The following is an 18,638-nucleotide window of genomic DNA, read 5'->3' on the forward strand; positions in this document are numbered from 1 at the left end:
ACCAGGACTACAAACAAATGGGTTATTTTTGAACAGATAACATTCCAAGCTTTCTTAAAGAAGTGTAACATGATATCATCTGTACACATCTGTACTGTTTACTTGCATCAATACCTTATGTGTATAAACACAAATGTTATTAATTATATACAGATGCACCCAAACTGAATATCATGCTTATAAATAAATTCCATCACAAGTAAAATAAAGTATTCAAACCACAAGGCACTTGCACTACAGATTGAAAAGTCGTCACTATGTCTGCCACCAATAACACTCTAATGGAAAACATCTCCACAACTACAGTTTGAAAAGAGGAATTAATCTTCCATTCTTCAGTAAATATATTGTTTAAGGATGCAATACATTTGACTCCAGGTAAGAATTATTCTGATTCAAATTCAATTCTAAACAAAAATGAAGAATTTCATTTTTATTAAATTACTACTTATACACAGCGATTATATACATAACTCCAGATGTGGGAAAAGTATTCTGCTGAATAGCAATGCAACTGTAAAATGTGATCCAATTATTCTCATTGTTTAATACATTTGTATATGATTAGCCGAAAACACATTACAGTTTCTATAGAAACATGAACTTGCAGGTAACATTTTAGAAAAAATTCACACCAAGTGTAAATTTCAGCTGCCAGTTGATACCCTGATGAGCATATTATTTGTAAAAGTTTCTAGTACTATTGAAAAAATATGTGTGGCCCTTTTGCGAGGGCATCAGGTTCTGATGTGAAGCTCCTTTACTCCCTCACAAGCAACTCTCGATCATGTCTAGAATTACTTACTAAAAAGCCACTGGATGAGATACTAGATACTGCCAACATTTGTGCAATCAGGTCCAGCGGGAGTCAATGGTTGTGTGGCTGCTTACATTTTGTCATTTGCTTGCAGTAAGTGACACCAGAAAGGGAATTGTTGTGTAGGACCATTAAGTAAAGAAAGCAATTTCTGGCAGGGCCCTGGGCAGATAGGTATATCAGGATCCTGTAATTGGGGCCTATGACTTTTTTTTGCTTGGGTCAGGGTGGGCTCTCTAGGCCACTTCAGAGGGCAGTTAAGAGTCAACAATCTTGCTGTGGGTCTGGAGGTCAGACCAGGTAAAGATAACAGATTTCCTTCCCAAAAGGATGTAAGTGAACCAATAGTTTTTATGACAGCAGTTAGCATTGGACCAGCAATTTTTCTAAAAAAAAAACCCAGATTTTCACTGAATTCAACTTTACTGCTGTCCCATGTCCTGTGTCTCCAGAACATTTGCCTGGAGCTGTGGATTCCGAGTGCAGTAACATTACCACTCTGCCTCCACTTGTTACCCATCCTTGACAGGTTCTGGTTTTCAGAAATAGTCCACTATTGTTATGACATGGCAGTGAACCCCTCTGTTAATTAAACTAAACACCTAGAAAGCTCATCATGCCTCGTATTCTGTTCAAATATATGAGTGACAGAGAACTCCCAAATTCGACTATTTTTAAAAAATTATTCTTTAACTCTAAAAGTGAACATTAAACAATTATACACATCTCTAAGCCCTCCCTTTCCCTTAACTGCTTATTTTCTGCCTCCAACTCTATATACTGTTCCAATAAAATACTTACTAAAAATTACATCAACTTAATTTCAAAACCACACAGCGCCAGTCATCGGTGTCTTCCTTCTTCCTGTTGAAGATTTTCCTGGGTTGTCTTCTTTCTTTTAACTGTGAACATGTTTCATTTGAAAAAGGTACCTTTGATAGAGTGTTACAATATTTTGGGTCTCTCTCTCTCTCTCACACAATGGCAGTTACTCTGTTTGACTTTCAAAATGCCTGTTTTTTTTGTACCCCCAACATCAGACTGTCTCATTGGTTCGAGGTTGGCAAAACAATAAACTCAAACTCGAATGGGTTTTAGCATCCTGAGACATAATTTAAACTGATTGGTTAAATTCAAATTGTTGCTAAAACAGCAACAAACTCTGGTATCCATTTCATAGCCAAAGTGTTACATATTTTCAATTTTCCAGTGCACTTCAAGATTGCTTGATAGTCATATGACAGGTGCTTGTAAGCTCTCAGTGCAAAACAACATCCACACTCTCAAAGGTATAGTACACGCCTTCAACTTCATAACACTTATGTACCAGTTTAACTTAGTGAATGTCATTTATTCTAATCATTCCATCATTACTTCTATCATCACTTTCTGTTTTATTCACCATATTGACCACTGTTCAGTTTGGATCACTGAAATATAATTTTGGGAAAGCAAATAATTCGAATTGAATAGTGGAGCCTGTAGTTGATGACCATATAGATTGTCAGGGATTACATTTTGTAGAACATGACCTCACCAAATAAGCAGCCCAAGATATAGCAGGTCACATGTGTTCAAAGGAATTGATCCAATAGACTTAGCTATCCTAATCTCTTTAGTTATGAAACACAGATTAATTTCTATAATAGCATTATAATGGAGCAATAACCTATTGATTCCAGAACTGGGCCTGTTCCTCTTAATTTTGCCTTCAGTTAGCTCAAGCTGCTATAGTACTGCCTTAATACAGAACATTTCTGTGAGGGAGAGCCATTTACAACCAATTGAATACTTTTAAAGTGCAACCACTACTGTAACCTCAAGAAATGTCATTGTGTGCACAGCATGAACCCACAACAGGCCAATTTACTAGATAATCTGTTGGCTGACAGATACTTTTTAACTATATGTTTGTTGAACCTCTGCTCTTATTTCTTGAAGTTAAAAAAAAATCACACAACATCAGGTTATAGTCGAACATGTTTGTTTTGAAGTACAAGCTTTTGAAGCACTGCTCCTTCGTCAGGTAACTAGTCATGCAAGCTACCTGACAAAGGAGCAGCACATGAAAGTTTGTACTTCCAAATAAACCTGATGGAACAGATCTGTTCAAGATCTAATTGAAAAGACTGCAGCGGCATGACGATTCCCTCAGCACTGTAAAGTTAATGTCAATCAGGACTACAAACTCAGTTTCTGGATAGAATTGGAACCCATGACTTGTGAACTGAGAAATCAGAGTGCTACTGTGGAGATAAATTTGGAAAAAAACATGATCACAGATTGTGAACAAGGGATTGCAAACAAGGGATAAAACACTCATCACTTTTTTCTCTCTCTAACAGGTACCTGAGACTAACTGCAATACCAAAATACTCCTGTGTAATATTTGCTGACTCAACACAAAGCAAAAATCAAACCTTCAGACCTTCTTGCCCTACTGACAGAAAAATTATAAGGCTTATCAAAATGTTGATGAATTACTCCATTAAATTTTGTATTACTTCATAATTTGAAAAGGAGATAGTGATGTATTTCAACATAAATTACAATCTCAAAATGCATAATTTTATCTAAATATTTCAATGAAACCTTGCCAGATTCACTTTGAATAAGGATAAGCGTTACTGTTAAAGATATAACTTCTCAGAAAGGACGAGATAGAGCTCAATTTATGAATACTGCTCCAAACTATTGATTTAAACCATTCCAGTTTCTATTGTATTAAAACAAAAATAAAATTAACATTCACGAGATATGGATGTCATTGGCTAGGTCAACCCCTAATTGACTGGAGGGCTGTTAACAGTCAACTGCATCTATCAGTATCAGAAAACACATGTAGGCCAGGCCAAGCAAGGAAGACATGCAGGAGATTGGAAGAACACAGCAAGCCAGGCAGCATCAGGAGCTGGAGAAGTTGACATTAAATGTAACCCTTCTCCAGGGCTGGGGGTGGGTGTAAGGGGACCTGCAGAAAATGGGGGGGGGGGGGGGGGGGGGGGGTGCGGGAGTAGGGTGGTGAAGTGGGGATACATGGAGACAGATAGAGGGTATGACCTGGTTGGTTAAATGGGAGGAATGAATCCGGTTGGTGGCAGGGATCAGTGGAAGGGAGAGTGAGGGGCTGGGAAGGGAGTCAGGGGAAGGGAAGGGCGGTTATTTGAAATTGGAGAACTCAAATGTTGAGTCCTCCAGGCTGTAGGCTGCCCAGGAAGGTGAGGTGTAGTATATTAACATGGATAGAAGATTGGCTAATTAATAGAAGACACAATTGGAATAAGGGGTGGTCATATTCACGATGGCAGCTTGTAAGTAGTGAAGTGCCACAGGCAATGATTAACTGCAAATTATATTAATGACTTGGAGAGGGGAAGGGAATGAACCAGTTTGTCAACACCATCACGTGCAAGTTGCCCCCCGACTCCCCAATCTACACACCATCCTGACACAGAATTACTGTATATCACTTTTCCTTCATGGTTGTTGAGTCAAAATCTTGGAACTGTTTAAAAAGGATACAGATACAAATCATCCAAAGGGCACAGATACACAAATCACTAACTCATTATATGGCACAGAAGGTTACTTTCTTTAGCAAACATGTTGAATTTTGAAATCATTTCAGATGAACATGGTGAGTAACATTACTGAAGTTTGATGAGAGAACTCCAAAATGTTAAGTGAAATAGTTAGCTATATCATAGGTCAGTAGGTACATGATGCATTTCCATGGCAGAGATTCAAAATAATTCTGAATTGATCTTAGTATAAACAGGATGCAGACAACTCTTCACTTGTTTTTATTACATAATAATTCTAAGACTTTTCATATTAATCAGATTGGGAAGGGGGGCAAGAATAGTGTAAGAGTACAATTTCATGGAATTTCATCTCAAGTCTACAATAATTTATCAAGTACTGAGGAAAAATAACTATTACGTCCTCATCAAGAATCAACCATTAACTAGCAAATCGTGCAAATTTTGCAGTGCAGGCCACTAAAGTTTTAATTGTTATAACTTTTCTTTCATAGGAAGTGCGGACATTGGCTATTTTTGAAGCAAGTGTTGGGTCACCTTTGTTTCGAATGAGACACAATTAAAAGATTTGAAAGAAGCATTACATATTAATCTTCATCTGACATAATAAATCTGATTTTATTCTAGTTATTTACTTTATGCACATACTACTTCATACATTGGAGCTCAATACAAAAAGGTTTAAGATTTTTTTTTAGAAATGGCTTCCTGTAATTAACATGAAAAAGACAATCTGGTCAATCTAGTTCATTCCATTATACAAGGCACAGTCTGCATATTATTGGTCCACTCCATTAGTCAGTAAAATAAACAGTTTTTAGGAAAGCAAAATCTCAGTAAAAACAAAGTCATTTAACTCCATAAAATTGCCCCTTCAATGTTTGCCATCCGTCATCCCCCTACAACCTTCAGTCTGTCCAAAGCAATCAAGCAAGTATGATAATTCTGGAAGCACAGTTACTCTAGTCAACTCTCAAGCGTGGAAAATCCTTCTTTATTTGAAACTTCTTCAGCTACCACTTGGAAGCCTGCAGTAAATATACAAACACAAAGATAAATTGTTGAAAAAAACACAGCAAGTTGGGCAGTGTCTGTGGAGAGAAAACAGAATCAACATTTTGAGTCCAGTAATCCTTCTTCAGAACTTCTGAAACGTTAACTGTTTTCTCTCCACAGATCCTGCCGACCTGCTGAGATTTTTCAGCAATTTCTGTTTTTGTTTCAGCTTTCCAGTATTCGCATTTCTTTATTTTTTTGTTCAGTTGTTACTCATTGCCACATCTCTTCCAGGTATGTCCACCTTGAAGATGTTCTGTCCCTCTCTCTCTCTGACAGGATTTCCACTCTAATCATTTTTCTTATTCACTGTCATTAATTTTATTGTCACTCCTACAGATTGACAAGGTATTTGCCAAAACTCACTTCCACAGCCACATCACGTTCCGCAGTGACTGCCTCCTTCAATCCCAATTGAAGTTTAGTCCATTGTGTTTTGAGTCGACCCAAAATCACAAGTATCTCCATAGTGTACAATGCTCCTCAGACAGCTACTCCCACTGATTCGGAGATCCACAAAAGCATTCTGAAGCAGGGTCACTGGGCCTGAAACATTAACACTGCTTTCCCTCCACAGATGCTGCCAGACCTGAGATTTTTCAGCAATTTCAATTTCTGATTTCTAGCATCCGTAGTTCTTTGCTTTTTTTGGGTGCAGTAAATTTATGTTGCTTTTTTTATTTTTGGCTATCTGCTCCAAAGGATGACACCACTCAAAATAAATACTTGGCAACATACAACCTACCAAGGACACCATCACACAAACTGGCTAAAGAACTACAACAGAAACTGAAACACTGACTCTATACAGTCAACACGGAAATTCTTGGACATCATCAGAAATATACACATGAAACTATGGTCTCATTCGATGTAATGGCACTGTTCACCTCGATTGACAAAACCCTAGCCAGAGAAATAGCCAACCTGCTGGACATACAGAACAGACAACAAGACAGGGAACCTATCAACAAAAACTGCATGGTCAAACTACTGGACCTGTGCCTCACAACATACTCCACATTCAACAACCAAATATATGAACAAATCAACGGCACACCCATCTCTGGACTCCTAGCAGAAGCTGTAATGCAAAGATTAGAACAAACAGTCTTACTGCAAATTCAACCCAAACTCTGGGTCAGATATGTGGATGAAACCTTTGTAATCATTAAAAACACAGAAATAGAGAACACACACCAGATCATCAACGCCACACTCACAGGAATCAGATTCACTAGAGAGTAAGAAAAGGACAACTAACTCCCATTCCTAGACGTGATGGTACAGAGAATACCGAACAGAGAATTCACCACAAAGGTATACAGGAAAGCCACTTACATAGACCAAGTCCTGAACTACGAAAGCAACCACCCCAACACACACAAAAGAAGTTGCATCAAGACACTATTCAAAAGGGCCACAACACACTGCAGTACACTAGAACTGCAAAAAGAGGAAGAAGAACACCTATACAATGTATTCGCCAAAAACGGATACCCCTGCAATTTCATCAACAGATGCCTAAGGGAAAGACAACGGAACGAGGACATGCCACAATCCAAAGGACTAGCCACGTTAGCATACATCAAGAACATTTCTGAACTGACAGCCAGACTACTGCGACCACTAGGACTAATAACAGCCACTCTCAGGCAACAACTCACCAGGATGAAAGACCCGATATCCAGCATGAGCAAAACCACGTAGTGTACAAAATCCCATGCAAGGGCTGCACAAAACCCTACATAGGACAAACAGGAAGACAGCTAACGATCCGCATCCACAAACACCAACTAGCCACGAAACGACACGATCAGCTATCCTTAGTAGCCACACACGCGGATGACAAGCAACATGAGTTTGACTGGGACAACACTACTATTAGACAGAGAACAGCCAGGGAATTCCTTGAAACATGGCACTCATCCACAGATTCTGTCAACAAACACATCGACCTGGACCCAATATACCGACCACTGCAGCGGACAGCTGGAACTGACAACCAGAAGTGGCAGAGACAAACCACTACAAATGCCAGAGGAAACATCACTGAAGCGCTTCACAGGAGGCTCCCAAGTACTGAGGATGTCACCTAGACAGGGGACAAAACGTCTGCAACACAAACTCCCGGTGAACAGAACCACAACAACATACAACCCAATTTTCACAAAGGTTTTATGGACATATCACCACATTATCCATCCATATCCACTTCAAATTGGTGATCAAATTTAGTAGAATCCAAGTCTTGCATCACTAAATTCTTCAATCAATCATTTTTCTCCTAAGCCTGTATTTTTTTCATGAAAATAACAAATTCCAAGCCTGTCATGCTAATTCATTAAAACTGAACAATCATTTTGATTGTCCTCTTCTCAAACTAATTTAGAAGTTCTTTTTTTTAAAATGATTCATCACGGCTGTTGACAATTCAGTCAGCATTTATTGGCCATTCTTAATTCCCCTGCAGAAGGTAGCCAGTGAGCTGCCTTCTTAAAGACTGCATAGAGACACCCAGAGTACAACTAGGCAGTTCCAGGATTGTGACCCCAGCAATAGTGAAGGCTGATAATTCCAAATCAGGATGGTGTTTAGTTTGAAGTGGAATTTGTAGGTGATAGGTTCCTAAGCATCTGCCAACCTTGTCCTTCCAGATGGGTAGAGGTCCAGTGTTTACACAGTGACAAAGGAACTTGGTTAACTACAGAGCACCTTGTAAACTATAAGCACTACTGCCATGCTGCATTGGTGGTGTAGGGAGTGAATGATGAAGTTGATTGGTGTGATGTAATCAAGCAAACTGCTTTGTTTTCACAACGTGTGTGGGACAACACTGTACACTTGTATACACCTATATCTAGGTATTGCATTGCTCAAGTAAAGAAGAGCAATATAACCTAAATCAAACTTGCTATGCTAGTACTTTTGGACCTTTAATGACTTATCAGCTAATATTCATTCTCCAGATCTAATATTTGATAGATACCTTGGCATTGCATATAAAAGTTCAGAGTTTCCCCTTCCCTTCATCACATCACACTTATCCTAGAACTGCCACCCACAAACCTAAATTTTAATTACCAACTATGAGATCCAGGTCAATTTAGAACTAAACGCCTAACTCCAATGCTAATATGATGTGGGCCAATAATTTCAGCATAGAGGCTGCAGGATTACATTTGTGACCTGGCCCAATTTATAGCAGCTTCCTGACAGAAGTGTCATCAATTTCCTCTTCAGAATAACTTTTGACAGCCAATATCACACCTTGAAACTATTTATGAATAGTTACATTGCTGGTTATGGGAAGGTTTCAGAAAATCAGTATTGAGCCTGAAAGACTGCTATCATGCACAAATTTTGTCTCCTCTCAGTATCCTTATCAGAACCCTTCTTGTTTCTTCTCAGCAAATGATTTTAGAGGAACAAGTTGATAATTCTAAGGCACCAATTTCTTCCCTTTAAATATAGTCCACACAACTATTGCTCCATCCACTGCAAATAACATTCCACAGATCAACGGTCAACTAAATACAAGTGAATATTTCACAAACCACTGCCATTTCAATCAACAAAGTGGCTATGCAGCATGAGGTCCAGATACCACATTTTGGAAGTTATAGCAATTTTCAGAATAACCCTACCCACAACTATGTGAACATCCTCATTGATAGTGAAAGCAGAAGCATATTACCATTTTATTATTATATCCATAACTTGGGTCAACAAGCTTAATCAGCCAAATCTCTCATAAGATACAAACAATCCTCATTTCAGGGCTTCAGTTTTAAATAAAAACCTTTGCCACCACTTTTACAGGTGACCAGAACCTTTTTTTCATTTTTACAGCAATTTTAATAAGATTAGTTTTCTGCAACTGCCTCTTACTCTATGTTTTTTACAGTTTGCATTAATCAAAATCCAATTTTTTTTAAAAGTTCTATAGAATCTCCATTAAGTTACATAAATTTTACTTCATAACAAATACTATCTTCTTTGAGGGGAACATAGAAGATTCCTGCCACTCACGTTGATTTGTGGGTGGCATGGTGGCACAGTGGTTAGCACTGCTGTCTCACAGCGCCAGAGACCCGGGTTCAATTCCCGCCTCAGGCGACTGACTGTGTGGAGTTTGCACATTCTCCCAGTGTCTGCGTGGGTTTCCTCCGGGTGCTCCGGTTTCCTCCCACAGTCCAAAGATGTGCAGGTCAGGTGAATTGGCCATGCTAAATTGCCTTTAGTGTTAGGTAAAGGAGTAAATGTAGGGGAATGGGTGGGTTGCGCTTCGGCGGGTTGGTGTGGTCTTGTTGGGCCGAATTTTAAAAAAATTGTTCACAGTCAAGATTTGAAAAAGCAACACAGATGTACAGAAATAAATCAACAATTGCTGGAAAAACTTAGCAGGTCTGAGGAAAGAAAGCAGAGTTAACATTTCAGGTGCAGTGACTCTTCTTCAGAATTGATTGTAGCTCAGAAAAGATTTGTACACATGCTGGAGAAGGGATGAGGTAGAGGAGGAAGCTCTAAGTGGAGATGGAACCCAGAGTGAGAAAAGCACAGTTGGGCAGACAAAGGAATGGGTAACAGTCAGCCTAGGGGAATAAATAGCTGCTCGTGGTTGACAATGGGTTGTTTATGGCAGCAGCCCATATGACGACAAGGCTGTATGTGTAGGGGTTGGGATAAGGCCATTGGAGGTGGTGCTTAGGCCCAAAAATTACTGAACTTAATATTGAGTACCTAAGGTTGCAGGATGTAAAGCTGAAAATAAGGTGTTGTTCTTCCAACTTTCAATGAATTTTTTTGGAGCACTGCAGCAAGTCTGACACAGAGATGTTGGCTAGAGAACATGAAGAAAACATGAAGCTCGGTCATTTTTGAGAACAGAACTTGGGCCTTCTGCAAAGCAGTCTGCATTGTGACTTCCCAGCGTACAAGAGACTACATTGTGAGCAGCGAATACTGCAGACAAAATTGAGTAAAGTGCAGGTAAATCACTGCTCCACCTGGAGGGGGTGTCTGGGGCCTTGTATAGTGAATGAGGAGCAGCAAGGAATTAAATTGGCAGGAGTTACATCTTCGGCGATTGCAGCGGAAGGTGCGGTGGGGCTGTGGGGATATGTTGGAGTGGAGGAGGAATGGATCAAGGTGGTTTGTCTCTGATTTCCAGCATCCGCAATTTTTTGCTTTTTTTTTGTTTACAGATACATAGTATAAGGACTTAAAAATAAATGAAATGTTAAAGAAAATGTTTATTTGGAAATTAACTCAAGGATCTTCATGCAATTTTAAAACAGAAATTTTGAAAAAGGTAAACAACATATAGCTTATATATTCTCATTATAATTCTAGAAGACCATGTTTGAAAAGTTTCTGATCCATCATTTTTAAAAGACATGCAACAAATGAAAGTGATCTGTAGCTTACAAGCATGTTTCCCAGGTGGTCTTTGCTGAAGTTTGAAAAGTTACAATTATTTTAAAAATAAATTAATCAAGAAATGAACTGAAATAATAACTGAAGATATTTGAGAAACTCAGCACGTTCGGCAGCATTTGTTGGGAGAGAAAGAGGGTTAACGTTGAGTCCGATAATGCTCTTCTTCAAATTAGGAACATTAACTGTTTTTTATGCATTGGATTGTTTAGGATGCAAAGTACAAAAACAAAGCATTCAGTCCAACCATGGTGTGCAAATATTCAGGCTTCATTCAAACCTTAGATTGTTTTTCTTCATCATCACACAATATGCACAATCTGAACTTTAGTTAACTAAATGTAGTTTGCAATGATATATTGAAAAAAAAATGTATTTATTTTGATTGTCTTCATTGTACTGGTCTGCTTGAATTATCTTGGTCACAATGACCAGACAAGTTTCCTTTGAAATTCAGGCAATATGTACTTGGTTGTTAATGTGCCAGTTCCAGAACAAATGGGAAGACTGGAATCATATAAACTAGGCAAGAAAAAATGTTGAACAATTATCATTTTTGTTATCTCAGACTCTTAGCAGGTTAAGGTCACCAGCTCAGAGGTCCTGGAGTGTGCTAATTCCAAGAGCATGCACTCTTCACGCAGCCAGTTATGTCTTCACAGCTTGGCCATGGTCATCAGACAGATTATAGGTACATACCAAAGAACTACTGTAGATGAACTGGTTATTGGTAAAAACTTCTTTGTCATCTCGACATTCGCTGCAACAAGAACATGTGGAATTTGATGGTAAAATTCAGAGACAATTGCCATAATTTCTGAAGACTGACTGTTTGGAAGGCATTGAAAGAGATGAGCAGAAATGAAAATTTGTCAACTGAGACAAGTGCCCAGCAAAAAAAAAAGTCAGCAAAGCATGCACTCTCTCAACTGTCAATTTGTCAGTAGGAACAAATCTGTCACACAAAGAACAAAAGGTCAGAAATATTAAATCAAAAAAATGAGAGAAAAAAAGCTACTAAGCAAGAAACCAAGAAGTGATTGTGATTACTAAAATAAATAGGAATTCAGCTGCAGTACCATGACAGTATGACTTAGGATGACTGTGAAACTTACGAGTCGAATGAATAGGAAGTAATAAATGCAAAGTAGGTACATTTCTAAAGTTAAAGAATATTCAGAGAAGGAGCCAACCCAATTCCTCAATTCACATCTTTTTTTCTGACAGAACTAGTTTGGCATCTAAATGCTAAAAAGGAGAAAAATCATTGCCAATTTTTCATTGTTGTAACTTTTTTGCACATATTTTACATTAGTTTATTTCAACATAAACCATGTTGGATGATACTGGTGACGACTTAGTATGCTAAATTCACGGGAAAATAACTGAATCAGCCTTGTCAGCATTAAGCAAATTTTCTTCCGTGCTTTCTCTTCAAACTGTATCAGCAAAATTAACTTAGATTCCTTTCTCCCTTATATGCTCATCAAGATTCTTCTGAAATGCATCTATATTATTTGCCTCTTCCTGCATGTTCTGCATTTTAACCATTTCCTGAGGAAAACATCCCCTTTCCTGATCTTTTGATCAAAGGCCAGGCCTTAATAGAGGAATTGGTTGGGGCCTTGGACACTAGTGGATGCCACCATTGCAGATGGGCTCAAAGGGTTTGGCAACAGGTGCATTGTAAGAAATGTGTCTTTCAATTTTTGTGTCTTGAAAACTGCAAGGAGAAAGAACTGTTGTTGGATTTGTCAGGATGGTTACATAATTTCACAAGAAGGAATTCGATACCAATTGCAAACTCTATTTTCTGAAGCTGTGTGTTCCTGTGATATGTAACTGATCAAGAGTTGAAGAGTTGTTTACAAGTGAAGCTGATTAGTTCTCAGATAACTGAGTAGGTTGGAACTGGAAATAAATTACAGAGGTATAGACACACAGAAAGAGAAAGTACAAAAGGATGCATTGTTGTTCTCCTCCTCAGCAGAAGTTGCTTGTTCTCTGGAGAAAGAAATCTTAGTTTAAACTTGAAGAAAACCAGTAAACTTTTATCCATCAGTAGTTTGTGAGCTGTGAATTCATCATAGATATTTTCCAAGTGAATCAATCAATCACTCTGTACTTCTTGCAAAATCAGTAGAAGCTTCTGAAGTCAACTGAGAACTAAAGGGCCTAGTTTGCCAAAGAAGGATCATCACAACATCAAAATCAGAAAACAAAGACAATTGGATTGACTTGCCAATCTTTCTCTGCCTCTTGTCAATAAGCCATTTACCAACTACACGGAATCAATGTGGATTTCACCAGTTCCCTCATTTCCCCTGTCCCCACCTTATCCCAGATCCAAACATCCGACTTGGCACCGCCCTCTTGACATGTCCATCTTCCTTCCCATCTATCTGCTCCACACTCCTCTGCGACCCGTCATCTTCACCCCCTACTGCATCTACCTATCGCATTCTTAGCTACCTTCCCCCCCGTCCCACCTCCTTCCCATTTATCTCTCAGCCCTCTTGGTCCACCCCTTCATTCCTGAAGAACTTATGCCCAAAATGTCGATTCTCCTGCTCCTCGGATGCTGCCTGACCGGCTGCGCTTTACCAGCACCACACTCTTCAATTCTGACCTCCAGCATCTGCAGTGCTCACTTTCTTCCATTTGCCCCCATTTGTCTGTGCGCAGAAGAGAGACAGTGAGTGTTCACAGGGGTGTTTATAAGGGAATTAAAATTTTAGTTTGTAATGTTAGATGCCAATGACTTATATCTTTTTAAAATTTATTCACTTGTAGGACATGGGCATCGCTGGCCAACATCTATTGCTTGCCTCTAGTTGCCATTGTGAAGATGGTGGTGAGCTGTCTTCTTGAATCCTGTAGTCCATATGCTGTGCATAAAAGCACAATGCCCTCAGGGAGAGTATTCCAGGATTTTAACACATCGATACTGAAGGAATAGCAATATATTTCCAAGTCAGAATGACTGGAAGCTTGGAGGTGCTGGAGTTCCCAGGCATCTGCTGCCCTTGTTCCTTCTAGTTGAAAGTGGTCAAAACAAAAGAGGACATCATGGGATTTGAGCATCATTGGCAAGGTCAGCATTTCTGGTTAATTGCTAATCACCCTCATGAATATGGTGGGAAGGCACTGACTTGAACTGCTACCGCTAAGGGATCTTGCTGTAGTCAGGAGGCAAGTGGCAGTATATCCCCATTTGAATAATTATTCAAATTGCAGGACCTTCTCAATTACTCTTTATTGTGATGTATTCTAAGGCTGTCACATTGTTATGTGACAAAGTGCAACAAAGTCCAATCATTTCTCCAGTTTATTCCAAATAAGGGTGGCCATTTTCAAGCCTAAGCCCACACAAGTTTGGCAGTCAAGTCAATGAGAAATAAGAGAATAGAATATTTACCATAAATATAAAATTACATACACAAATATTTTAAATGTAATTTGGTTAATTGCTCCTACTCAATTATTTCAGTCACATTGTTGTTACCCGAACAGTAATTCTTTTGCAAAAAATCAAGACAAATCAGTTTATTCCTTCTCTGCACCCAACAAACGAGGAAAATCTTCCACTTGTTGTGAAATTGAAGGAGTGTACTGTACCTTTAAGAGAGAGTGAATGCTGGTTTGCACTGACAGCTTACAAGCACCTGTCATATGACCAGCTAGCAGTGTCAGAGTCTACTGGAAAATTAAAAATTTGTAACGTATGGCTGTGAAATAGATAACTGACTTTGTTGTTGTTTTGACAACAATTTGAATTAAATCAGTTTAAATTTTGTCTTGGATTTCTAAAACCCAAGAGTTTGAATTTATTGTTTTTGACGACGTCGAACCAAAGAGACAATCCGATGTTGGAGGTATAAAAAAAAGGCAGACAGTTTGAAAGTCATAGAGTAATTGCCAGAGACCGAGCGAGAGAGAGAAACCCAAAAAGGTTGAAACATTCTCAATCAAAAGATGCCTTTTCATATCAAACATCTTCACAATAAAAAGAAAGACGATGACCCTCTGAGATCTTCAGCCAGAAGAAAGACACAGACGACGATAGCTGCTGTATAGTTTTAAAATTAAGCTGATGTAATTTTAATAAGTGTCTCATTGGAACAGTATATTATTATATACTTCCAACTCTATAATAAGAGTAAGGGAAAGGAAGGGCTTGGAGTTGTGAATAGTTGTTGTTCAATGTTCGATTTTAGAGTTAAAGAATAAATTGATATTATTTTTGTTAAATAGTAGAATTTGGGAGTTCTCGGTCATTGATATTTTAACAAATTACGAGGGGAGGTGAGTATTGCTGGGTGTTTAGTTTAATTACAAAAGAGGTTCACCACTGTTTTGTAACACTTGCGTTAGCACTTCTGAAAGAGATCACACTGTCACCACTCAATCAAAGCTATCTATTAAACACATACTTTGCTTTCACTTTCCAACTAAATTTTCTTCTTTCGTGTAACTATCCCATTACATTTATATTAACAAAGCACAGATGGGACTCTGGGAGTGGATAACCATCGATTTGATCACTGAATATAAATTGTGAAATATTGTAATATTGGTACACCAGATCAATGCAGTAGCTTCAAACTCTTACAACTATTTTTTTGTTATTCAGTTGAAGGAGTTGGCTCTGTATTGGGTGTCCATTATGCATATACAAGGTCTGATTATGAAATAACCATACAAGTCATTCTGCTATAACACAACAGTTGCATCCCTTTGAAACCCCATGCTAGAGAAAATCGTGCTGTGGAAAACTGCTACACAAATTACACTGTAGAAGATTGCTACACTCGTTCAGTAGAAAGTTCACGTTACCCAAACATGGTTCATAATTCGTCAATTGTGTTATGGCCAATTTGTGCTAACAAAACATGCATTATACCAGAAAGACCTGTAGTCTAATTAAATTCTCAGCCATAAACCTCAAATGGTGAAGTCGCTGGATATTCTTGAGCCAAAGTTTTCCATCCTATGCCAAGACCTTTCTAAATTGCATACCAGACTCATCTTTTCAATTTAATTTCATGGTGTAGGAAACATTGAAACAGGCATGAAAGAAAAAAAAAGTGTGAACAACAACATACCTGTAACAGCAGCCTTTCAAAAGCAAGGAAATTGTCCCATTTTGAGTAGCTTGGATGTCCCAAAGTCTGCACTGTTGCCATGGTAAGTTGCAAGAGTTCACAGTGATTTTCCAAAGCTTTCAAATTTATTTTAAATAACTGGACATAGGAGTTAAGCTGTTCAGGTGTGACTCTACCTGGAGAAAAATAAATGCATGGAAACAATCAAAGGTAAATTTAAAGTTAATTTGGCACATCTTTAGTCAGTTGGCCTCCATTGAAATGATGCCTATAATAGAATTAAAAAACTTAGATCAAGAATTTAAGTACTTAAAACTGTGAATATCCTGTGATTTCCAATACCTAACTGTAAAAGCTAGAATACCATTTGCGCAACCACAATACCTTGGCAAATTTACTGGAAATACTATCATCATACATGGTCAAACAAAATGCAAAGGCTATGATGTGCTGAGGATGCAGAAGAACAAGTTATTTCCTCATCTGGACAAAGTGTGCTACTTTTTGAAGAGTATCACTTATTTTGTAGACGCAGCAAGCTGTCACATAAAAATATTAAATGAACCCAATCTGCTGTCGCAAGTACAATTGTTTGCCAGGACATTTGAAAAATGTCAGGTTCTTCTTCAAATAGTGTCATGGAAACTTTAACATCCATCTTAGAAAAAGGCAAATGGGTGATGAACTAAAATCGTCTTACCAGACCAAAGAGGCTGCTCTCTCATTATAGAGAAGTGACTGGTGGTGATTTAGGCCTCCAGGCGAGGGAAGAGGTTGAGAAGGAGAGTCCTTCATGGTAACCTCAAACCAGTGATGGGAACTGAACCCACGCTGTTGGCATCACACTGCTCTGTAAATCAACGATCCAGCCAACTGAGCTAAACCAATGCACCTTCAACTAAAATAAGAGTGAATTAAGAGCATAAGTAGGCCTTTTGGCTTCTTCAGCCTGCTGCACCAATAAGATCATGGCTGATTGGTTTGCGTTACTACCTACCCCAGATTCCCTTGTTTAACAAGAATTTTCCATGCACGGTAGACTGGTTAGTATGGTTAGTAAGGGAGCCGGGGAGCTAACCAAGTGGATGCAAAATTGGCTTGAAGGTAGGAGAAGAGAGTACAGTGTTGCTTTTCAGACTGGACCAGCAACGTGGCACAAGATTTGGTGCGAGGTCTGGTGTTGTTTGTAATTTATATAAATGATTTGGATGTGAATATAAGTTTCCAGATGACATCAAAATAGCAGTGGACAATGAAGAAGATTATGTCAGAGTACAATGGGACCTTGATCAGATGGGCAATTGGGTGAAGAATGGCAGATGAAGTTAATTTAGATCACTGTGAGGTATTGCATTTTGGTAAGGCAAACCAAGACAGGACTTAGTTAATGGTAGGGCCCTGGGGAGTGTTGGTGAACAAAGAGACCAAGGAGTGGTGTGCATTTCCTTGAAAATGAAGCTACAGAGAGGGTGGTGAAGACTATGTTTGACACACTTGACTTCATTGGTCAGAACAGAGTGTACGATTGGGACGTCACATTGCAGCCATACAAGACAATTAGCAAGGCCACGTTTAGAATACTGCATTCAATTCTGGTTGCCCTTCTAACTGCAAGAGGATGCAAAACTGATTTACAAGGATGTTGCCAGGTTTAGAGGGTTTGAACTATAGGGAGATGCTCAGTAGGCTGAGACTTTTTCTCTTGGACTGTCAGAGCATGAGGGGTAGCCTTAGAGGTTTATGGAATCATGAGGGGCATGGAGGTGAATAGTGAAGGTCTTTTTCCCAGGGTGCAGAAATCCAAAACGAGAGAACATAGGTTTAAGGTGAGAGGGGAAAAGATTTAAAAGGATAGCTTTTTCAAGCAGAGGATGCTGCAGGTACAGACTGAGCTGCCGGAGGAAGTAGTGGGAGCTGGTACAATTACAACATTGAAAAAGGCATCTGGATGGGTATATGAATAGAAAGGGTTTACAGAGATTTAGGCCAAATGCTGGCAAATGAGACTAGGTCAGCTTGGGAAGTCTGATTGGCACAGACGAGTTGGACCAAAGAGTCTGTTTCCATGCTGTATGACTCTGTAACTTTCACCTTTTTAATGTTGCATTGTTCCCTCGGCACAGTTCTTTGTTGCTAACTGCAGGTTCCAAGTTATAGAGCAAAATGTTTGTTAGTTAAAGGATAGTGGAGGAAGATAAAATTGAAGAGTGATATATTCCAAATCTAATTATTGTTCAATTCTAATTATCCTGAATTGATCCTTACTTCATCCTCAAATGACAACTGTTGCACATTAAGTCCAATCATTGACCCAATTTATTCCAAACGACATTAAAACAATTTCCCAATATGTGCATAAGTAGATTATGATTTTTACTGAAGGATTTGGCACCTGCAGTGTCCCTTTAAAATGGAATCTTTAAAGACAGCATAAGATGGATTTTATACATGCTCCTACGTTTTCTATTCACATAAAGCTCCAAATTTCTGACAGGTAATTCCGATTACAACTTCTTCGGAAATGCGACATGATGCCCCAATTTCACAGTTGTTGCTGTATTCTGTGATTTACATGTTCAGCAGCATGTAAATGCATAAATTGATACTATAAAGACATGGGAACTGCCTATCAGAATTTTTAATTTCCTAGGCAATCCCCTCAGAGTTTGCTACATTGGG

At 38.7% G+C, this 18,638-nt stretch overlaps 1 protein-coding gene across 1 annotated transcript in view; it reads right to left on the reverse strand.

Moving 5' to 3' along the window:
- scfd2 (sec1 family domain containing 2) overlaps window positions 1–18,638 on the reverse strand; it is a 322,946-nt gene that overhangs the window by 238,925 nt on the left and 65,383 nt on the right. Inside the window, exon 4 of the mRNA XM_072569353.1 lies at window positions 15,960–16,135. Within this exon, the coding sequence (XP_072425454.1) occupies window positions 15,960–16,135 (176 nt within the window). The remainder of the gene's footprint in view (window positions 1–15,959; window positions 16,136–18,638) is intronic.

Source organism: Chiloscyllium punctatum, chromosome 1 (assembly GCF_047496795.1).
Source record: "Chiloscyllium punctatum isolate Juve2018m chromosome 1, sChiPun1.3, whole genome shotgun sequence".
Taxonomy (NCBI): Eukaryota; Metazoa; Chordata; class Chondrichthyes; order Orectolobiformes; family Hemiscylliidae; genus Chiloscyllium; species Chiloscyllium punctatum.